The 23,406-nt window shown below is 39.7% G+C and overlaps 3 protein-coding genes across 3 annotated transcripts; 2 read left to right on the top strand and 1 right to left on the bottom strand.

Annotated features, from left to right (window-relative positions):
- The first annotated feature begins 2,539 nt into the window (after nt 1-2,539).
- On the top strand, nt 2,540-10,658 carry LOC130169213 (potassium voltage-gated channel subfamily V member 2-like). Its single transcript, XM_056375722.1, has 5 exons — nt 2,540-3,912; nt 5,595-5,834; nt 9,852-9,906; nt 10,328-10,426; nt 10,633-10,658. Exons 1-5 carry the CDS (start codon nt 2,578-2,580, stop codon nt 10,656-10,658), a joined length of 1,755 nt encoding a protein of 584 aa, XP_056231697.1. The 5' UTR covers nt 2,540-2,577.
- Nucleotides 10,659-13,965: 3,307 nt separating this feature from the next.
- LOC130169212 (purpurin-like) lies at nt 13,966-15,059 on the top strand. The gene is made up of 4 exons (XM_056375721.1): nt 13,966-14,079; nt 14,342-14,478; nt 14,594-14,706; nt 14,812-15,059. Exons 1-4 carry the CDS (start codon nt 13,966-13,968, stop codon nt 15,057-15,059), a joined length of 612 nt encoding a protein of 203 aa, XP_056231696.1.
- A 586-nt stretch (nt 15,060-15,645) lies between these two features.
- On the bottom strand, nt 15,646-23,259 carry idua (alpha-L-iduronidase). The gene is made up of 14 exons (XM_056377472.1): nt 22,917-23,259; nt 22,339-22,479; nt 22,122-22,204; nt 21,871-21,978; nt 21,481-21,576; nt 20,816-21,018; nt 20,275-20,454; nt 18,974-19,190; nt 18,564-18,773; nt 18,307-18,428; nt 17,592-17,717; nt 17,224-17,300; nt 16,913-17,013; nt 15,646-16,782 (listed from the first exon to the last, which is right to left on the bottom strand). Exons 1-14 carry the CDS (start codon nt 23,051-23,053, stop codon nt 16,682-16,684), a joined length of 1,902 nt encoding a protein of 633 aa, XP_056233447.1. The 5' UTR covers nt 23,054-23,259; the 3' UTR covers nt 15,646-16,681.
- Nucleotides 23,260-23,406: the final 147 nt, after the last annotated feature.

Below are 23,406 nucleotides of genomic sequence, written 5' to 3'. Positions count from 1 at the left end.
AAAGAAGAAAACAGGACTGAATCTCTTGGTCGGCTTCACTTGTGACAGGTTTGGTTTGCCTCTCACTGACTGTGATACCACCATCTGCTGGATTCATTTGTGCATTACAAGAAATAACTTTCCACTCATTTCATACTAAATGCTGCCATGACACATGTTTACCAAAAATATAGCTATGAGCAGTTTACCCTATTCTCAGATAAGCAAGTCTTGCTGCTTCTCTTGAATGCTATTAGTAACAAAGTATCACACATTTAAACAGATAATATTTTTAAGGCCAATCTTACTCACAATGACATGTGCTGTCAAACCCAGCAGCTCTTTAATTAATGGGTGCAAACAACTCCTATCACAAGACTCATGTGTCACCAATAATCTTGGCATTCACAAAAGTCAGATTTTCCATGTTTAACCTCATTGTGCCTTTATGGTCAAAAAAGTATACACAATTTTGTGTCTTTGTGGTGTGTAAACTGTTGTGAAATTTGCTGTTGCAATTTTGAAAATGTTGGCATTGTTTTTAGGAAAATAAGTCTAGCTGAAAAAAAAACATAAGGATGCCCAGTGTCTCCTTATTTAGAGCAGACCCTGTAATCACATGAGCAAAGGTCAGGTTAAACACTGCCAGTTATTGTTACAGAGCAAACTGTGTTTAGCTGTAAATAACAGAGAACATATATGACAGGGGGCTTTATAAACCTACAGGAAGGATTATAACCCTCATTCTTGTCTTACTAAGCAGCTTTGAACGGAATTTACTAAATTTGATCCGTAAATCTTGTGGACAACCATAGACTTTGAGAGCAGATGATATTAATCCCAGTGAAGTGCAAGTATGGAGATATACATTGGTGCTTGCTTTACAAAGTACTGCTTCCTTGGCTGTTACTGGATCAATATGGAAAAGCTTTTGACTCAGAATGAAAATGTACTTGTTTCTGCCAGGGTGAATACCATATAAGATGGCGGCAAGCAGCAATCATAGGATCAAATCTCCCTTCAATATATGTTCTTCAGTCAGTTGCTTGTTTATCTTTAGTAATAAAACCACTGAGTCATAAAGACATCCAACTGAGGCTGTCACACAACCAGTCATACCTGACCAGGTAAGGCTGTAGCAGCAAAATCCTTGAGACTACTGATTTGAGTAAAGGTGCATTTCATTGTTTAGGAATTCAACTTTTATTTTCTAAGAAGAAGATTGTGTTATTTCCTCTTTTAAAAGTTACATAGCTTCATTGTGGAGTACTTCGCATCAGTAGCCATGACGTTTTTCAAATACTGTATATCATACAGTATATCATATCATATACCAAAAGTGTTAACAGTTCCATTTTTCATTTTGGCCTCTTCTTCCCAGTATGACCCTGTGGTTATCATGACAAATCCAGCTCACCTTTAGTTCTTTTGACACACTACACTAACAAGCCTAGCCTAAGTCTGGTAGCTCTATTTAAATGTCACTGCTTTAACAACTTAAATCCTTAATTGTTTTAACTAGTCAGCAACTAGTTGGCATCAGAGAGGTAAATAAAGGTTAATAAACTACAAATAAATAAAAAAATAAACTGTCCATCATGTCATCAAACAGCAGCTATGCAGAACTTCATCTCTGGTCAGGTGTTAATCAGCAGGACAGTGATCTGGTATCCAATAAGAGGATTCAATTGCAATTGCATTGTTATGTTAGATACTGGACTTCTTCTGAGTAGAAATCTCATCTGGTTTAACCACTGCTATCTCTTAGTTAAGGTAATGTGTTATAGCATGTCACAGCCTTCCAGCAGATTTCTCTCTATAGGTTTAATATAAAAACAAAAGATTATTTCCAAGACACACCTCATGTCCAAAGAATCCTGCACCCCTCCCAATTAGGAAGTAGGCTAATGCTTAAAGCCCTTATCCTCTTTAATGTATCCACCAGCCTTCCTTTGTTCCCCTTCAGTGCAGGAGTCCTAAAGCAGTACATAAATAACAACCCACATAAACAATTTATAGTCAATTCTTAAAAGACTTTTACTATAATAAAAATTTGTAACGTATTTTGTAATAAATATAGAAAGAAATGGTCACATAGTCTTGTAGTTTTCCCACAAGCAACGTGAAAGTAACTAAAAACACACACAATGGTATTTTCCAATCATAGCCTTCCAATATGAGTTCCTTGAGTAATCTGTAGGGATTTCAAAAAGATTAATGCAAGACACATTGCCTATGCATTCATAAATGAATGCACAACAACAGTTGAGTTGTAACTTATATCTTTAAATTACTCAAATCAGATGTTAGCACTATAAATTCAAATCATAAAATATTTATAGGCTAAAAGTGGGTGAATTCCTGAGGGGCATTTGTGAGATATGCCACGCAGCCAACGTCATGTCAGCCAGGCAGCTCAGCAGGGGATAATGGTATTTAGATGTCCTGTAAGCACGCGGATCCTCTCAGTCAGCAACATTAATGGGGCCATGAGGCATCCTGCTCCTGTCCTCCATGCTTAGGTGAAGGGGGTATTAGACAGAAGTAATGCTGGCTGGTCTGAGCGCTCTGTCTGCTGTGTAGTCTGGGGGGATCGACATGGGGAGCACCAGCAAGGTGGCCAACTTGTGGAACAGGAGACAGAGTCTCTTCCCCAACTACAAAGTCACTGATTCGGATATTAATCGAAGACCCTCTGAGATTGTTTACCCACTAGCCAAGGAAAGCTGCGTGAAGACATGGAACTCCATGCAGGAGCTGAGCAGAGACATCTACGACATTTACGCTGAGTATGAGGATGAAGAAGATGACAGTACTCCCTACAGCTTCTCCAAGCAGCCCTCACCCTCAAAGAGAAATTACATGATCAATATCAATGTAGGGGGGAAGCCCTATCAGATAGCCTACAAGATGGCTGCCAAATACCCCAAAACCAGAATAGGAAGACTGGCCACTTACACTGACCACAACATGAAGCTGGACCTGTGTGACGACTACACTGTGACCAACAACGAGTACTTCTTTGACAGGGACCCAGATGTCTTCCACAGCATCTTCAACTTCTACAGGACTGGGGTGCTGTGGATCAAGGATGAATTGTGTCCTCGCAACTTCCTGGAGGAAATCAACTACTGGGGCGTGAGGATCAAGAACACCCACCGCTGTTGCCGCATCTCCTTTGAGGAGAGGCAGGATGAGCTGAATGACCAGCTGAAGATCCAGAGGGAGCTGGAGGCCGAGGTGGAGATCGAGGAGAATGAGGAGCTCTTTCATGACATGTTCATGGGCCACAAGCGCCGAGCTATCTGGAACCTGATGGAGAAGCCGTTTTCGTCTGTTAAGGCCAAGTTGATGGCTGTGGCCTCCAGTCTGTTTGTCCTGATCTCCCTGGTGGCCATGACTCTCAACACGGTGGAGGAGATGCAATACAGAACTCCCACAGGTCAGCTCAGTGGCAAGACATACTGGGAATACGTGGAGTCAATGTGCATCGCCTTCTTCACCATGGAGTACCTGCTCCGTCTGGTGTCCACTCCTGACATCAAATCCTTCAGCAGGAGTGTGCTCAACACCGTGGACCTGATCGCCATCCTGCCTCAGTATCTGCAGGCCATCCTAGAGTTCTTTGACAATGAGGAAAACTACATGAAGCACGAGGCTGACATGCAGGCGGTGGGGCAGGTGGGAAAGCTGGGGCAAGTGTTGAGGATCATGAGACTGATGCGAATCTTTCGTATCTTGAAGCTGGCTCGACACTCCACAGGTCTGCGGGCTTTTGGCTTCACTTTGCGTCAGTGCTACCAGCAAGTGGGCTGCCTCTTCCTCTTCATCGCCATGGGCATCTTCAGCTTCTCTGCCATGGTTTATACCGTGGAGCATGACATGCCGCAAACAAACTTTACCAGCATCCCTCATGCGTGGTGGTGGGCAGCTGTAAGTAAATCTTCGTAAAACGTAGTAGTGTAAAAGACCTGGAGAATATAATCTAAAGTGACAACACAGAGGGAAGACACAGCAATCCTAAAGACAGAATAAACAGAATGTGAGATATTAAAAAAAACATACAAGTCTTAAAATTAGAAATGTTGTATAGATCACTTACCCAAGTAACAAACCAAAGTAACCTATTTAATTAAGTATAATGAAGTGCCCTGTCCTTCAATTACTTTAATGCTGAGATAGTCCCTGAATGGTGTGTTAACTGTGTAATGTTATTAGATTACACTCCAACACCACTTGGCTTACCAAACACAATGAGGTCAGCTCTACTCCAGGGTGAGTCTCCTCGTGCTTTGGTATGTGTGACTTGCGTGGTCAACGGAAAGATTCAAACTACAGATTGTATTTTTATCACGCACAGTATTTTTACTGATTCAATCTTGGCAAGAAAGGTGGAATAACCTGGTTAATGTCTGTATGTCTTTATATGAGTTAAACAGCTAACACAAACTTTTGATTCTGCCTGTTGCCATGAACACACCCATTATCAGATCATTGTCCTCCCTCTTTGACCAAGTGGTACAATCTTAACTCTAATCCTGGGGAAGGAAACGATAATCCTTGTAATCATAGTAATGGTTATGGTAAAGGTTACTTTAAGCACTACTCACTGCCAGTGACTCCTGCTGTATTTGCATGAACAGAGGGAAAAGAATTGTGTGTCGTCTTTGAGTCCCTGGAACACCCACTTCTGGGTCAGGTTTGCTGCAGTCTGTTAGCATGTCCATCTTCTCACTGTAAGTCAGATACACCCTGAATAAATTCACACAATACAGCCAGACTGTTGGACTATCAGCAAGAAGAAGAAGAAGCAGGAAACCTGAGTGGGCAATTTAACAGCCCTACCACTTTTTCCAAAGACTGTAGCGTGGGCTAATGACCACACAGTGGTGACTGTCTATATATTATTGCTATAACAGGATAAAATTGTGATCTATATCTATAATTTAAAATATTTTAATGGGCAATTGAATATTTTTGGTGGAAGTATAATTATGTGAGCATTAAATTAACCATCAGCAACCTATAGTTGGTTTTGCTTAGCTTTTTATTACTTTGACTACAGACAATTTACAGCACAAAGTAGGGCGATACAGAAGCTTAGAGAATTCTTCCCCAACTGGTAGAAGTAAATCCATTATGATATAACACACCATAATTAGCAAGCTGTACTGGGGTTTTATAGTCTGCATACTCTGGTCAAATCAGTGTATGCTTTTTCCTGTGTTAACAGTGTTTACAGTGAGAGGGGCTCCAGACTTATGATTGGTTGATACTTACATTGTTACAGTGTGTTCTGTTCATTCTGGTTTAACTGTTTATACTCATTTATACTCACCTGTGTCACTGGATTAGGAACAGAATAACTGGGGCTGTCTTTATGATAATATATTCACCAGGCTTACAGTTTGGATCCAATACTCCTTTGTTTTCTACTACTGCTCACTTTGCTGTCTCACACAGGGAAACTGTGAAATGCCCCAATTTACTGGCAAAATGATAACATGGGTCAGTGAAGGTCTACTAACCAGGAGACTGACTGAACCTGTGTGCTGGTTAGGTTTGTGATTCCTGTTTCTCCATCAACACTGACTGCTCTCCCCTCTCCCCTGCAGGTCAGCATCTCCACCGTGGGCTACGGAGACGTCTACCCAGAGACCATACTGGGTCGTCTTTTTGCTTTCATCTGCATCGCTTTTGGAATTATCCTCAACGGCCTGCCCATATCCATCCTCTTCAACAAGTTCTCAGACTATTACTCTAAACTCAAGTCCAATCAGTACACAGCCTCCCTGAATAAACGAGGGAGGATCAGATTTGCCAAGAGGACAGCAAAAAAGCTCAACCACTGCTTTGCACCACGCCATTGTCACGCACACTGATTTCTTATGTACTTTTTAAAAAAAGAAATATATGATTGACTGTAAAACTGTGGAAAAAATTGTATGTGATGGGGACAAACAGGTGTAACACGAACAAAAGATGAGGGTTATTTCCCCAGTAGTGGCACATCTGGCTGTGTATTCCAATAAATTGGCAGCATCTGTGGTTGGAAAGCTGGTGCAAGATCACACACCTTCTCCAAGCTGGTCAGTAGTGAAAACAGTTTTGGGGGGGGGGGGGGGGTATATTAAGCAGTATGACTGACTGACCTCTGAAAATGTTTACTTTTCTATTCAGAAAATACTATTTTTGTTATTTGATAGTCAGAGGCATAAAAAAAAGAAACACTCCATACGATTTTCACTTTAGCCTCGTTGTCATATCTCTATATTATCATATAGAGCAGTTTCACAAAACAAAGTCCCTGTTTAGTGATACTATTTAAAACTCTTAAACCCTGCCAGACCAACTGGTTAAATGCATCATTACAAAATCTAAAATATTTTCAAATATACTGTATCAAATATGTCAGAAAGAATTTTGGGGAAACGTGTATAAAATGATACACACATCTACAACATGTCAATATGATGTGGTGGTGCATCTGCACGAATATGGCACCTTGGGTTTGAATACTTCTCTCAGTATAAGTATAGTGTGGCTTCAGTGAAGTTTTTTATGTTTTAAAAGCAGTCCTCCTGGTTCAAATTCCCACAATGAAAATGTGTAATGTCAGCATCCTACTATTTGGGTGAAGAGGTCAGACTTTGCTGATTTGATTCGGGCCACAAGAGAATGAATGAAAAAGCTTTTGTTATCACCATAGCAGCTCTCAAGGCTTAGAGCTTTTTGCTAATCTACAATGCAACTCCATACCCCACTGATTTTGGACGTTGTGCTTTTCAGAGGCAGCTTAACTAGGTATGAATATAGATCTCAGCAGCTAACATTAGTTATCTTCTAATTGCAACTGTGATGTTTTAAAACTGTGTGCATGCACAGGAGGTCTGCAGGGGCTTGCAAAGTGTACTAAACCTTGAAACACCGGTGCTGCTTTTCATGTGTTTGCAATGTTCAGTAATTTTGCCTACAAAGTATGCAAAGTATGGCTTACTTGCAAAGTATCAAACAATGTTGTCTGATACTCTGTTGTCAATAAACACTGTCCTGCTCATGAAACTATTCTCCTCATTGACTAAAATACTACAACTTCCTGAGAACTGGCAGACACAGACCTGTTTCCCTGCCTATGTCTCTACTGCCCTCTCCTGGATGACCTTTGCTATAGCAAAAAGCCTTTCGTGGGTGTTTAATAAGATGCTCCAATTTTAGTTCACTAATAACTATTGATGCCATAATAGAGAAAGAACACATACTATTGAGATATTCAGCATTTTGTAGCTGCTGGCAATTTTAACACAGCCTGTGGTAGACAAAAGGCTGTCTATAACAATGAAAGCTAATTATAATCTAAAGAAATTGCAACACTTCAAAATGACCACTGATTGGACAATGCATGAAAAAGAGAAACTCAGCAGCACCTCACACACAGATTGGTCTATGCAATATTTTTCCAACTCCATTTATGTAAAAAAAAAAAAAAAAAAGGGAGCATAAAATATTAGCAACAGTTGTCAAGTCACAGTTGAATGACACAACAAACATGACTACAACTCATTTAACACATCTCCGACTTCGTGTCAACATAAACTGAATATGACTGTCTGTAAAAAGGAAAGATTTATATGAGTTACATTGTTTTATATTCTATTAAGCAAGGGGCTTACTTACGTCGTGAACCAGAACTTTGTATTTGTCAGGTTTGTAGATATGCAGAAATATCATGACAGATGCCGAAGGTCTCTTGTCCCACGTGGTAGTAGTATTTCAGTAATGGAATTATGGACCCCGTTTTCAGAGAATGGAGAGCAATGAATAAAGAGACAAGGCTGCAGTGTTTTATGATGTGCAGAAAGCATATGACATGGTATGGAGGGAGGTTATTGTCTAGTAGTTTGAATGGGAAATCTATGCAACTAAAATTAGGATCATGAATATTGTATAAGTGTGTTTCCATTCTATTCTATTTAAATTACTAACATTTAATTGATACTCTACATTTATAAAATATAATTGGATATGGAGTGATCTTTGTTTATAGATGATTAATATTTATGGCAAGGAAGGGAATATTGTTATTCAATATCTTTATATATTTAATATCAACCGTATTTTGTACAGTTACAATGACAAATACACTAAATAAACTTAAACGTTATGGCGAACGCAACTGATCTAGTTTCCGATGCCAGGAACCATTTACTCCAGAAGATGGCAGCGCATACACAATGAGAATATCAGCTGCACTAATACTTCAACGAAGAAGACGTGTCTTCTCTTGCAGTCCTCTGCGTTGGTAAAGTGACCTCTGCTGCTAGCAGTTAGCCTCCTCTGAAACAATGGCTCCTCCAGTTGCAGTGTCGCCTTTGATTAAGGTTTGTGTTGCCAAATATGCTGTGATAAAAAAAGTTGCTCGTGTCTCATTGTAAAATGACCTTTGCAGTTGTATTCCAGTTTGCTATCTACGCAGAGCACGCTAACCTGCTAACCATTAGCTCAGCAGCATGCTAGCCATTAGCTAACTGTAACTTAGCAACGTTACTGAAGTCTGCAGTTAAACAAAGGCCAGTGAATGGTTACAGGTGTGCTGCATTAGGTCTTAATAACGCAGTTGATGAATATTATTGTTTAGCGCAACGTGCATTGACGGACATCACTCCTGGCGTTGCTAAAAGCTAATAGGAGAAGCTGTCATTGAAACGACGTAGTGGTAGCTGATGCTTATAAATAAGAAAGTCATAAGAAATTATGGATATTTATACAACACGAGGCATTTAACATATAATATGGCATCCTTTATCTCGATTTAAAAAGTTAACCTATAATTATTTAATTCAAGGTGTCCTTGTTACTGCCCACTACTGCAGACAGAGTGACGGGTTGTTATATTTGAATGAAACTAATGCTTCACGGTGGATTGTGTGTTTGCTGAACTTAAGAGTGGGTTCTTACACTCTGGAAACCAATTTAATTTGCGTGTTTTGTTCACATGAACATGGTCTCAATAAATTCCTGCAGCGCTATAACGCTGTGGAGTTAAGTGGATGTAGCAATGATGTGGGAAAAGATAAGATTACATTTTATTTGTAAAGCACTTTCCAGGATGCAGCACAAAGTGCTTTGACAAGTATAAAAAGGAGTTAAAGAAGGGCAATCATAAAAAAAGATTAAAATAAACTAATATTGATCAAATAAATAATTTAATGAAAAAATTGCATGAATGAATACAATAAAAAAAAAACTTAAGAGCTCATTAAAAGCTTGATTTAACAGTTATGTTTTCAGTTGTCCTTTTAAAAATGTCCACTGAGCCCACCCCTCTAATATTTCTTAGTAGGGTGTTCCACAGTTTAGGTGCATCATGAATGAAGGCTGCTTCCCCAGTTTTAGTCTGGGGAACTTTTGGGATATTTAGAGGACCTGCTGTAGAGGATCTAAGGGCTCGTGGAGGGACTTAAAACGACAGAGTGTGAGTGACGTAAGACGGTGCCAAACCTTTAAGCGCTTTGTATACAAGTAGGACTGGTGAATTCAATTCTAAAAGACGTAGGGAGCCAATGTACTGTAGACAGCACATGAGTAATATTTTCGTTAGAAGTCTAACAGCATCTGAATTAGCTGTAGTTTCTCGATTTACTTTTTTGGAAGATTAGTAAAAAGAGCATTACAGTAGGCTAATTTTTGTTGTCTTGTTGAGTTAAAAGAGGGACACACTTTAGCAATATTTCTTAGGTGTTAGAAAGCGCTGCTATGTAAGGGTGTCAAGAACTGCTGTGTACTTCCAGATACTGTGGACCTGTGTTGAATCTTAATCAGCTAATTTGAGATTTTGTGACTTTGACTAATGTGTATCCCCCTTTCCATTTCAGACAGCCAGGTATTCAGCTTTGATTGCTGGCATCATCTATGGCAAAAGGAGATATGGTGCGTTACTCTTAATAGTCATCATGTAGTGTCTTTAACAGCAACAATGCACTGCGATCAACCCACTTTAATCCACTAAATGTAACAATGATTTGGACCAAATTTTGCACACCAATCATTATGTTTAAAACACTAGAGACAGTTGATCTGTCAGTGTTGTAACAGTTGTTTTTATAAACTGACAGAGGAGAATAATCTGTGCTAAATTACTGCAGCATTTTACATACGGAGGTGTGAACACTTTAAAGATTTAAGATCATTATATATAAGTTATATACAAGCATGTTTCCTGGTGAAGCTCAACAAGATCTTCACTTTAGATGATGTAAGCAGATGTAATTTTGAAATACAATGCATGTAGTTGATTACGGGTGCGATTTAGTCCTTCACTAATGGTTTTTTTTTTGTTTTTTTTTGTCAGATCACCTGAAGCCTATTGCAGCTGAAGAGAGGAGGATTGAAGAGGAGGAGAAAAAGGCCCGTGAGGAGCAGGAGCGGATTGCCAAGCAGCTAGCAGAAGGTAGTCTCTTCAGCCTTATGCACATGTCAGCTATTCAGGCTCCAGTTTGCACACACATACATTTGTATGCTGCACAGCTCATACAGGCAAACACAATAATAGCAACACCAGTTTACACAACAAAATATTACACTTTGCCTCATGATTGTGAATCATGCGAAATCCCAAACTGACTAACCTTGAATATTTGACTTTCCTCCCTACAGCGAGCGAAGATACCATTCTGAAGTAAAGCTTGGAGGGCGATGTGAGGATGTCCCCGTAGATGTGCAATTTCCGCCCTCTTCCTCCTTTTTCTGGAGTAACAATGACAAAGTCAGGTCACAACCAGTCAAGTACTCCTATGTTGTGGATGTGTCCACTGTTACCTTGAATAACACAACACTTTTCTGGATTGCCAGATACAGCAATTTTACTTAAGTTACATGTTATAAATAAGGCTCTTGAACTCAGCGTTGTAACACTGCAAATGCAGCCTCATAAGTTATTATGTTCATGTTTGTAATGAAGCCATGTCATAAATACAGAAGTACATAATCACTGTAGTCCTTGTCTTTGTTTTCTCAAATGTGACCTTTGTATAACTGGTGTTCTCCCAGAAACTGTTACAGCACATATGAGACAGATGTAATGTTATAGTGATAACTTGTTTTGCAATTAAAACTCACAAGTCATCATATAAAAGACGAAAGGATGTTTTTCATTTGTCCTACCTGGAAATGGGAAGAATGAGAAGTGTTCATCAACACCTTTGTGGATCTCACTAGAACTTTGACAGGTCTAACTTATTGCATTGGCATAATTTTAAAAAGTAGATGCATAGATATCATGGGAACAATCTCCTTAAGATGTAAAATGGTAATTTATTCATATTTTAATGGGAAAAGCATTGTATACCTTTCCCCTAAATTCCTCCCCTTGTGTTACAAATGAAGTTTTATGAGCCTCTGACAAATAATAAATGCTTAAATTGTATGTGGAATTATTGTGAAAAACATTAGCTACAGCCATAAAACCACTATTATTTCACAGTGTTTCATTTCTTTTGGACATTAATTTTCAACTTTAGCATGATGAAGACAGACTGAGTTAAGAAATCCAACAATTATTTTCATTATCTGTAAGGTGAAGTCAGTTCATTGTCACAAATGATTAAAGCAGTGAATTTTCACAACTGAAAGCTGGATGTAGGAATTTTTTGGTATTATCAGCTTGAAAAATGTCTGTTGATGGGCATTTGGGAATCAGATAACCATTTCAGCTACAAGTGGGTTTCAAAAATGTTGATATAAATGATTTCCACTGCTGATTTTATATATACATATATCTATGGAAAAACTTTGTGTATTTTTTATTGAAGAAAAAAAACAGCATTCATGTTCCTGAAGACTGACCAAACATTTAAACCCTATTACTACGTTGCTAAGAAGAAAAGAAATAGGAGTCTTTCAAATGATTAGTGTTTTCACCTGCTCACATCCTCTTGTTATGGAACTTGCCTCGTCCATAGCCTGTCATCCTGTGACCTGAGATGGCTCGAGCACAGACATGTTCAGCCTCAGCTCACCTGCAGTTAAGCAAGTGTGTGTGTTTACAGCAGGATCGTTTAAACCTAGTTTTTGTTTTCAGATTAGCGTTAACACTGTTTTGACTGCCCTCAACAGCTCAGGATGCCAAAGCCCAGAGGCCTTACCTAATATCTACAGGACAGGTTAATATTAGAACAACAACAATAACAGGGCTGATTAAAAATACAGCTGGACTTACTGGAATGCTTCTCGTCTTTACTTAGCTCTCACCTACTGTAGTGCAAAACAAAAATATCTCCTGAGGACTGGTGATGGGAACTTGTTAGGGGTGAAAAGGATTACAGTGATCTGCTTACAACATTTTTTTTAAACAACACAGCTACAATGAATGAATACAAATAAAATTGTTACACTGCTCATAGTTGAAATAATTTAAATGAGTAAGAAAAAAATGATTCTACTTGAAGAAAACCATTAAAGTAAATAAAGTAAAGTAAAAACGGGTTTAACAAAAACAAAAAGGGTTGCTTTAAAGCATTTCTACAAAATGTGGTTTAACAAATGACAGAAAAACATGACAGTGGAAACACAGAGTACAAAAATGCACCTGCAGCAGCAAAATGGAAAGTTACACACCACAGCTTTTTGGCAATAGGGCATTGTCACACTTTGGTGTCTGCGTGCATGTTGCTGATGCTGAGGTGGTGTATACTTCCTGTAACACACCTCAGCTGTTTCCGATATGACACGTTTTGCTCGGGATTACAGGTTGAAGCTCTGGCAGCATTTACAGACAAGATGACAGAACGTTCCTAACCGATGGAGTGACAGCAGATGGGAACACCTGAGCCTCTGCTCACATAACATTCATTACTCAGTGCTTCTCTCCAGGCCATTTTATAATGGAAAATGTTATAGTTTTATTTATTTGTGGTGCTTGTCACGGTGAAAATGCCTCTTTCTTCAGTTTCACATCCTTTGCCCTGTAAAGTATTTTGTATCTGAATGTGGAACTGATTGAGGACTTGGATCTTTTAATGTTTTATGTCCAAATTAATAGTTTTGTCTGCAGTAATCAATAATAAAACTCTTTATACTTACAGTCACCGTCCAATTAAACAGAGATATTAATAATCTATCAATAATAAAAGTGAGGCAGTTTATTTTTGTCCCTAGATCTCAAGGCCAGTTGTGAACATAGTAAAGCATAATAACAGAACAGGTAAAACTTTTATGGCCAGTCATTAACTTTACAGTAAGTATATAGTATCCCAGTCCAGAGATGTTGGGACATTTTATCTGAAGATGGACAGAAAAATAGAAGGAAGATGGCTGGTTTCATGGACACCAAGTAAAGAAAAACAAACCACAGAATCATAATAAAGTCCTCGTATCTCACAGTCTTTCATTCAGCCTATATTCACACTACTTTCTCTATTAACACTTGGTCCTATTTGAAGTTTTCGTGTGACCTTAGTGCCCAAAATACACCTGTTTGCTCAGGTAAAAACCTTCGCTGTAGACGTGTGACTTGAGGCTCAGGCCTCTCCCCGTCTGCCCCCCCGGGGCATCTGCCATTATGTATTCCATTATGTAGCCCTGCAAACAATTACATAAAGCCTATGCAAGGGTTCATCAGCTTACACCGGGGGATTTTGTTAACTGGATTAGCGGTAGATTTAAACTCTGCATTTAGGTTCAAGAAGTGAAAATAATCAGTGAGTCTGTCTAAGCGCTGGGTATAAAAGGCTGATGCACCTTCTTCTCAACACATCTCAGACACTGCAACAGCTCTGCACTGAAAACCTCCTGCAGCTTCACTCTGCACTTCAGGTAAGGAGATGCAGCTTTGTGGGGACCAGCTGATACTTTTACAATAGAGCTGCTAGAGTGACATTTTGGTTAAGATGTATGCAGCCTCTTCAAACAACTATTAATTGAAAAAAATAATAAAATAAAATCACAGTATCAACCAAACTGACATTTGCTGGATTGGGGTTTTCATCTAGAATGGACTTCCAAATCTTTGCCCTGGTGATGTTGTTCCTGGCCTGCGTGGAGCAGGGCCTGGCCTCCTGCGTGGTGGACAGTTTCACAGTCAAAGAGGACTTCGACCCCCAAAGAGTGAGTACAGAAATATCTCTAAAAAGAAAAATCCACAAAGAGGACAGAGGAAAGGCAGCTAGGTAGTTCCCACAGATACAATCAAGTAGGAAAAATATATTCAACCAGGATAGGATGATCAACACCCTCCATTTAAACCAGGATCTCATCAGTGTATAATGAAATATAATGTTGTATATGTACATATCTGTAGCCTACTGATGTCTGCCTGTTAAAATAATTTGTATATTCATCTTTTTGATGTTTTTTTTTTTCACGACAGTATGCAGGAAAATGGTACGCTCTGCAGAAGAAAGATCCAGAGGGTTTGTTCCTGCAGGACAACATTTCTGCTGAGTACACTGTTGGAGACGATGGGTCCATGGTGGCCTCCTCCAGGGGCAGGGTCACTCTCTTTGGGTGAGTAACTGGCATTTTTAGAAATCTCTTTAGTCTTAAGGTGATATATTTAAATATATAAATGTTTCCATTCCTGCTCGATAATGTGACATTTCTCTCTCTACTTGGCCTCCAGGTTCTGGGTTGTGTGCGCTGACATGGCTGCTCAGTACTCAGTGCCTGACCCCGGCACCCCCGGCAAGATGTTCATGAACTACCAGGGACTGGCCAGCTACCTGTCCAGCGGAGGTGAGCCTCCTCAGTTATATATGCAAAAACACACACACACACACACACACTGTAGGTCTTTCTCACACACAATTGAGACTAACTTGTTGCTCTCTGCTCTTCCAGGTGACAACTACTGGGTCATTGACACAGACTATGACAACTACGCCATCACCTACGCCTGCCGCACCCTGAAGGAGGATGGAAGCTGTGAGGACGGCTACGCCCTGATCTTCTCCCGTAACCCCCGCGGCCTCCCCCCTGCCATCCAGAGAGTCGTCCGCCAGAAACAGGAGGAAATCTGCATGGCCGGACAGTTCCAGCCCGTGCTGCAGTCCGGTATGTACTCAACCTATGATGCTCTGATGCTCTGAAGTAAACAAGATGTACAAGTGTCCATGGTACTCTTGTATTCATAGTATTATTGTTGACTTACCTTTAAATTTAGAAAAAAAAGCATTTCTTATCTAAATAGTTAATCCATCACTGTTGATATTCTAGTCTTTACATTCAGGATAAATATTTCAGGCTCTCTTACTTGTAAACCCATTTAACACTTGTTCTTCTTTCTCTGTTCTTAACAGGAGCTTGCTAAACTGGTTCTCAGAAGGAGTTTGTTGAGCAGCCCTTCATTACGCTGGATTGATCATCCTGTCCGAGATGAAGAGAGAATAATCTTGTTCCGTTTATGATTTGCTGTGTTCCACCGACATAGGAAAGAGTTGTCAGATAAATCAAATTCAACACCCCATGAAAACAAAAATTAATGAACACTGCCAAAATGAAAATATACTGATTACCGGTTGAGTGACTGTGATGATAGAACCAACCGTGTAGTATTGTCACACTGAGGGGTAACATCTGCACTGTGTAATCACTCTGTGTTGGTGACAATAAATTTTGTAAAGAAAGTTGCTGTTGTCCTTCTCTTTGTAAAAACGACTGAGTAAGAACCTTAGATTGTTGTTCCAACTTTTACTTAGCTCATGCACAAACACAAATACAACACATCATATAAAAATCTTAAGTCGACAAAATGGAATATAACAAATTCAAACTCACATTTTAACACTGTTTAACAAGTTCTCATTCTGGATGTATAACACAGGTGACACATTCAGGAGTAAATATATCAATCGACAAATCAGGTGTTGTATTCTGTATTTTCTTATCATCATTAAATCACATGAAAAGACCAAAATCAACAGTTAATTGATCCAAGTAACAGTTATTGTCTGTGTATCCAAAACCTGATATATTTTATTATTCTGTGCCATAGAGATCTACTGTTGTCCAAAATTATTAAAAACTAAAGCACCAAATATGTATTAATCCACCGCTGAAAATAGTCCTAAACAAATCTGCCGGTTACTTCTGTTTGAGAAATGTTAAAAAAAATTACAGTGCCCAGCAGGAAATTATTAAGGCCTTTTTTTTTATGAAGCTTTATATTTGTGACCTCTTTTACATCTTTAATAGAAACCAGTGGGAGCCACAGACAGGGTAGAAAAATTGCAAATTACTAAGAGACCGACTAACACATTTGGGATTTGTTTACAATTTACCAGTATAGAATAATGCCAGCCTTACCGCTTTTGTCTTATGAAGAAACAAAAGATTATAATTACTTGTTACTGTGTGCTTTGATGCTGTGAATGGTGAGTTTAAAAGGTTTCCACTAAGACAGAATGTGCTTAGTCACTTTATCCATCTCCACAAGCCACTTCATCTACAACGTCATGTATTCAGTCACTTTTATCTAATATTCGAGTCACAAACATTCCTATACTCAAAAACATGTGAGGCCTGTATTACTGTATAATAGAGCAGGAGCATCAATAGTAAATGTTTGCTCATAATGCAATTGGGCAGATGAAACAAATGACCTACGCTGCATAATGTATATAAATCAGCACTTTAATCTCTATAAAATGTATTTACACTGTACAAAACCATGTAGAAACATAAGATGAATACTGTCAGACCTGAGCCTGGTCTAGTGCTCTTCTGAATACTTCTCTGGCAGCGAGTACTGCCCAGGCCTTGCCCAGTAGTCCACAGCTCGAACTCTGTACAGACCGCCAACCTCTTGGTCCACTACAGAACACAACACGGTGTACAGTGTTATTTTCTATGACTGCATGTCACAATGCCAAAATATAGTTTGAAATATGAAGATTTTTCTTCACTGCCATCACTTGTTATTCAGTTTACTGGGAATCCTTACCAGGTGAGTAGACGTATGAGGTAAAAACGGTGTCCTGTGTATTAATCCTGCTGAATTTCTCGTGGTCTGTGGAGAATTCAACTTCAAACGTCTTGATGCATCTGCAAATACAAAGAGAGGAAAATGAATGAATGAATGCTTACGGTCATACGTACAGCATGTATATATTCACTGCATTTCAACATCACGATACAAGGATTCAATCCACTGTACTGCTGCACTTAGTTTTATTTTATCTACTTTCACTCCTTTACGGTTTTCTTGTGGTGGCAAACACATGAATAGAGAAATAATCACTTGTGTGCACCTACTTGGAATCGACACAGTGATCAGACCAGACGATCAGGACTTGGCCTTTGGTGATCCTGATGAAGCGTAATCCATTAACCTAATGAAAAGTCAAATATAGTTCAGACTAGTTCATGATTATCTCTTTAGGAATATACTCCTTACATTCAGGACATAACTGTATTCACACTTAAATCAAATTACTTTCTCGTTTCGCAAACTGCAGTGACTGGAGAAAATCTATCTTACCTGCACTGACACAGAAACACATCCTCAACTGCACAGAGTGACAAACACTGACACACCAAGTAGGATTTAACTGATGCGCAAAGCACAATGCACAAAACCAGTCAGAGTTTTGTTGTTGTTGTCTTTGTGTGTTGGCACTGACTTGGTCTGGTGCGGCTTTGGGCAGGGCACAAACATGGATGAGGAGAACGGAGGGAACAGACAGTTTGGCACTCAGAGTCAGCGTGTCCCCTGCAGGAACCTCCCAGGGTCCATCAACATGAGGGTCCTGAAATATTGACGCATCATCAGTGGGTCAAAGAGAGAGAGAGAGCAAACCAATCACGTCCCGGGTCTCAACAAATTCATCCATGGATACACATTGTCTCAAAACAGTGTGAAACTACAGCACATAAGGCACTGTAGCTGCAATCTACCAAACAGCATCCAAAACCTACAGATATATCATTATTATATTGTTGTTTAATGGAAGCAAACAGCATATTGTTTCAGTATTTACACTATTTAAGTGTACAATGTACATGTACAATATAGTCTATGTGCACTGTTTCAGCCATTTTACAGCTTGATAAGAACGTTGTCCTTTTCTTTACTGCAGAACAACACGATGGCTCATCTGACAGAAATCATTTAGACTGATTTAAATTAGTTTCTGGTTTTGGACAAAGACTGAACCTGCGTGGGAAATGACCAATCACAATAATTCTCAGAGTGGACTGATTCAATTGAAATGAAAAATAAAACAAGCTAACAATCAGTTAATGATGATTTTAATAATATGAGTATAAAAATTGTGCTTTGAAAATTTTTTTGTGCTAATGTTCATTCCTATAATATGATTCAGGCTTCCTGTTTACCTGAAGACCCCTGAGGCGTCTGAACTGGTCTGCTGTGGGGAAGTCGGGGCTGCCCATACTCTGCCACAGCTGGTACGGGTTGGTGACATTGTTGTCCAAGTAATATGTGACATACACAAGACCTGGATACAGATAACAGACAGAGAGGGCAGGACTGAAACAGACCACTCACCTGCAGAAATAACAGCCTGTAGGATTTCAGATACTGGACAAATATTTTGATCTTAAATAACGTAACAGTATTTGGTTAAACCGACCCTTCTGTGCAGCCAGTCCTCTCAGTGACACGGTCACATCATCAGTGTTGGTGGAGGTGCTGTTGTCGTCACTGTTGTAGACCAGAGCTGCAGCCTGCCAGCTGTCCGAGCTGCCTGGCATCACGGGCTTGTGGCTGCTGGCGAGAACTCCCACTGTGCTGTTGCTGGTTCTTGCCAAGTCCAGAACCTGAGCCAGGACCTGGGTCTCTCCTTAAGGTTAAATCACATACAGGAGAGGCAACGGAGCCATTAACACAGCACTGAAGCAGCAACATCCTGGTGACCTGACCTTTAGTTACACGGACATATATACATGAATTAAACCACCATCACACCTCAATCATACATTTAAACTGACGCCCACATGAAACCCTGGAGGGTCACCTGCTCTACAGTAAAGAGACGGTCACCTAGCAAAGCCAGCAGGCCCATGACGGTGAGGACAGGCTTCCTGATGAGCTGGACGTGAGGCGGCTGGGTGTTGTTGACCTGGAAGCGAGCAGTCAGCGTGCGCTGGGTGAAGGGGTGTGGGTGGTAGCTGAGGAAGGCGTTGTCGTTGCTCAGCAGGGTGTAGTTGATGGTGCTGTTGGGGTCTGCCAGCAGCAGATCCTGGTGCTGGTTTATGACCTGTTGAAGGGGGGTGGACAGAGGATTGTTAAGAGGTGATTTAATATTTCGATTTCAGGGAATCTATACATACAAATCCCAAGTGATGCTATGCTAACACGCTAATGTCACAGTCACAGCACTCTAAAGCATGTACACAGTACACAGTGTATGTATGCAGTATAATGCAGTACACTGTATAAGGGTTAACTGATTAGACTACCTTTTGCCACTAGACCAGGCTGATATTGGCAGCTCAACAGAATAGCCTCCTTTCACCTTCTCACAAAATACAAATACATATCAGATACATACAACTACATCACATATAAACCATGAAAAAGACACACACATGCACACGCACACACATCATAGACACATACCATACACATCATATTCTTTTCATTTCTATATCAAGTGTTTATTGTTTTAGTTGTCATTTACATGTCTGTCCATTATGTCTACCCTTCTTGTCACACTTATTTTTGCTTTGCAAGTCACTAAAAAAAATTAATACATAAATAAATCTGTTACACTGTCCATTCATCCATTATCTATTCTGCTTATCCTTATAGAGTTGCAGGGGGGTGGGGTACACCTAGGCCAGTCCATCACAGGGCTGACAAACAGAGACAAACAAGCACTTGCACACACACTGTGGACTGTGGGAGGAAGCTGGAGTACCTGGAGAGAACCCATGCAGGCAGAGGGAGAACATGCAAACTCCACACAAAAAGGCCCCAGGCCCGGGATTTGAACCCAGAACCTTCTCACTGTGTGGCAACAGTGCTAACCACTGCGTCACTGTGCCACCTGTGTCACTGTCCTATAGTCTAATTTTGTTTTATACCCTGTGAAGTATAAAACATCTGTCATTTTGTGCTCATCAAAGTTGACATAAACGTAATAGCTAAAGCAGCCATTAGAAAACATAATATTAATGACTTGATATATTAATAATGAATGTAAATATGTCATAGTGTAAATAATCCTCATTATTTGTCCTAATACTTAAATACCCATGTTGATCTTCACCATCCAATATTCAAATATGATTTACTCTAGGTGTTTTTTCATGTTGCTCTTCTCCATCCCTTCACCTCACCTTCACCACCATGGCAGCGTAGGTGACATCAGCCCTCCACCCCTGAGGCCTGGACCAGCCCACAAGAGGATCGGCCTCGTCATTGTAAACAGGGAGGCTGCGGAAGCGGGGGAAACGCTCCAGGATCTCCCCCATTGTCTGAATCTCCTGCTGGAGGATGGGCAACGAACAGCCTCCTCCCTGGAGGACAGAGGCAGAAAATCAGCTTCTAAAATTTTGTATCAATTAAAGAAACTAATGAATGCTTAGTTTTACATTACTCAGGTGATTGTGCTAATAGGATTTAAGGAGTTGAGGTACATTAGTAACTTTGCTATCTTTGTGTTTGTGCTTGGAAATAAATATTTCAACCAGACTGTGTCACACAACAGTGAAAAAGTCTTCACTACAATAAATACAAGATATTCAGTTATTCTGTGCTTTTAAAGATCAATACAAATAATTTAAACCTTAATCTTGAAAATTTTGATACAATAAATGACTAAAAATCATCTCTTGATTTCCTATTTGTTCTCGGTTCTCTGAGTGCAGAAAGGCCCACCTTCTTGTGCAGGGCGATGAAGTCGATTCTGACCCCCGTCTCTCCAGTGAAGTAGTTGGTGCCGTTGTAGCAGTGCTGTAGCATGGCCCAGCAGTATGGCGAGTGTGGGGGGGAATGACAGGAGTCCCCTGGACCCCCAAACCTCAGGAGACTGCTGGCAGAGCGCAGACCCTCTGAACAGGCGTCATAGTAGTTTAAAAAGCCTAAAGAGAAGAACCAGAGAACTGTTGCCTTACCTGGTTTATCAAGTTCACAAACAGCAATTTCTGGAAATACTCAATCATTGTTTGCTTAAACTCCGCACTATACCCAAATTATTACCACTCTAATGTATTCATGATGATCCGTCTATTCCAGTAAAAAATGTGTGTAGACATACATACCTACATATATACAGATATACAGTATACTGTATGTCATATTACATATAGACAATTGTGATGTATTAAATTCCAATGTTTCCCTAATATAAAGTCTAATCATGGATGTACAGAGTTTCAAACAAGCCAGTGTCAAATGACACATTTTTAGAATAACTAGAAACAATATAAGCATTTAACTAATATTATATATATGGGAGAAATGAGAACAAATTTGCTTTCCTTGTACCAATTTCAACTTTAAAAATAACTGATATAATGTTGTGTAGGATGTTAATGCTTTACCTTGCAGTGACACGGTGACATTATCAAAGTCATGGTTGTTGGGCTCGTTCCATGTTTCGAAGTTCCACTGAGAAACACTTCCCAGGCCGTACTTGTCTGTGATTCACAATCAACAGTGAACATTATACATTTAATCAAAAAACGTATTTTTTTTAACTGTGAAATACAAATGACAAATGGTAAAATCTTTTATTCAAGTAATCAGGTTCAAACAACACTCACAAAACATTTTTTTTTTAACATTGTTTCAGCCAGTTTTGGCCAATACCTGCTTCTCAATTACAATTCATGTATTTTTTCAGATTCAGGTGTTATGCACCATGATTACATGGTATGCAGAGTAAACATATACAATACAACATTAAAAAACAGCACTCAGCACTCACTCACCGATGTACCTCTTGGCTATGAGATAAACCAGATTCCTCCACTCGACCACTTGTGATTTGTCCTCAAAGTCAGTGAAGTAGTTGGAGACACTGCCCATCAGTTCAAAACCTAAAGACCACAAGTGCAAGAAAAAAATGAACTCTACTTTGGATCCTTGATGAGAGCATTTGGGAGATAAAGTTATTTGGGAAGTGGATTAGTTAAATATGCATCACAAATATGATATGATGTTTTCCAGCCTGGTACAATACCTGGTCGGAGTCCATTAATCCACAAAAGCTCTATCAGCTGGTCCAGTTTAGTGAAGTTGTACTGAGGTTGTCCTCCAATATCTCTATGACAACAAAATCAGACAGCTGCAAATTATCACAAAATACTCACTCATCTTCAAACTAGACAAATCTTAAATTATACTAAATGGCCTGCTTTCTTTCACAAGTAGTTCATGTTCATTGCTAGTTCACTTACTGTGCAGTGACCAGCTCCAACATCCAGTGTATCCTGACCTGCTGGATCCCTCCATGGGGGACTGAGCCCACATAGGCCAGGTTCAGCTGCTGGTCGATGCTCAGGTCAAACTGGTGGGCCTGGGTGTGAGGCAGAGGGGGGCTGGACACAAACAACAGCTTCCTCTTTCACTTCATAATGCACCAGTGACACAAATATATATCTAAAATATGCTAAACATAGATCATAGATTTAATACACACATGTAGAAGATTTCAGACTGAGTCATGCCATTTGACATCATTTGTCATTAAAGCTGGATAACATTTGTTGTATCTTTAGAAAAGCTATGCCAATCTCCAATGAAGAAACGGACATTTTAAAAGATGTCTTGGCTTTGTTATGGATGCTAACGTGATGTAACATTATTTAATACATTTTATTTACCAGAGGTCTTCTGGTAGATTCGGTATAAAAATAAACCCACAATAATTTCTCCAGTACAATAAAATCCCAACTTCCTGACACGGTTCACACTCACTGCTCTGTGTATTCCGCTGGAGGAACTGTGAACAGAAACACTTATATATCTGACCTACCAGAAACCGGTGCTTCTCCAGAAGTGTTTCAGGTCTCCTACTGGTCTCCCCACATCTACTGTGATGACATACGAAGCTCCTGAAGCAGTGGCAACGTTAAGAAGTAAAACTAAGACGGACACAGTTTTCCACTGCATGTCTGCGACCGAGCATGACAACTTTGTACGTCGCTGAAATGGAGTTAAAACGATGTGAAACCAGCACCGAGAGCTCAGCTTCACCCCAACATGTCTGACACATAGTATGCACAAAATGAAAGAGAGACATTTAACTTAAGTCACCTTCTCAAGACTAACAACACAACTTTCACTCCAGTAGCAAGCTGCAGTCCTAGTCAGCTGAACATGATGACGTTTATTACATGCGACCCTGCTGTAGTCTTCCATGGTAAAGTCTGTTTTCTACGGAAGTGAAAAACAGGATTGTTATTTCATTTTTTTTAAATTTATTTGAAGAGAAAACTTATTTTTAAATTATTTTTTTATTAAGT

The sequence above is a fragment of the Seriola aureovittata genome, chromosome 5, assembly GCF_021018895.1.
Source record: "Seriola aureovittata isolate HTS-2021-v1 ecotype China chromosome 5, ASM2101889v1, whole genome shotgun sequence".
NCBI classification, from domain to species: Eukaryota; Metazoa; Chordata; class Actinopteri; order Carangiformes; family Carangidae; genus Seriola; species Seriola aureovittata.
The sequence above is the reverse complement of the archived record's forward strand: the minus strand, read 5'-3'. Positions and strand labels throughout refer to the sequence as shown.

Bases quoted from the DNA above. Each gene is read 5' to 3' on its own strand.
- LOC130169213 (XM_056375722.1), top strand. From the start codon at position 2,578: ATGGGGAGCACCAGCAAGGTGGCCAACTTGTGGAACAGGAGACAGAGT. The intron at 5,835-9,851 runs GCACCACGCCAT...TTTCCATTTCAG, and splicing joins AAAAGCTCAACCACTGCTTT to ACAGCCAGGTATTCAGCTTT. The intron at 10,427-10,632 runs GTAGTCTCTTCA...TCCTCCCTACAG, and splicing joins TGCCAAGCAGCTAGCAGAAG to CGAGCGAAGATACCATTCTG.
- LOC130169212 (XM_056375721.1), top strand. From the start codon at position 13,966: ATGGACTTCCAAATCTTTGCCCTGGTGATGTTGTTCCTGGCCTGCGTG. The intron at 14,080-14,341 runs GTGAGTACAGAA...TTTTCACGACAG, and splicing joins AGGACTTCGACCCCCAAAGA to TATGCAGGAAAATGGTACGC. The intron at 14,707-14,811 runs GTGAGCCTCCTC...CTGCTCTTCCAG, and splicing joins CAGCTACCTGTCCAGCGGAG to GTGACAACTACTGGGTCATT.
- idua (XM_056377472.1), bottom strand. From the start codon at position 23,053: ATGCAGTGGAAAACTGTGTCCGTCTTAGTTTTACTTCTTAACGTTGCC. The intron at 21,577-21,870 runs GTGAGTGAGTGC...TGTGAATCACAG, and splicing joins CATAGCCAAGAGGTACATCG to ACAAGTACGGCCTGGGAAGT. The intron at 19,191-20,274 runs GTGAGGTGAAGG...CCCCTTCAACAG, and splicing joins ACGCTGCCATGGTGGTGAAG to GTCATAAACCAGCACCAGGA.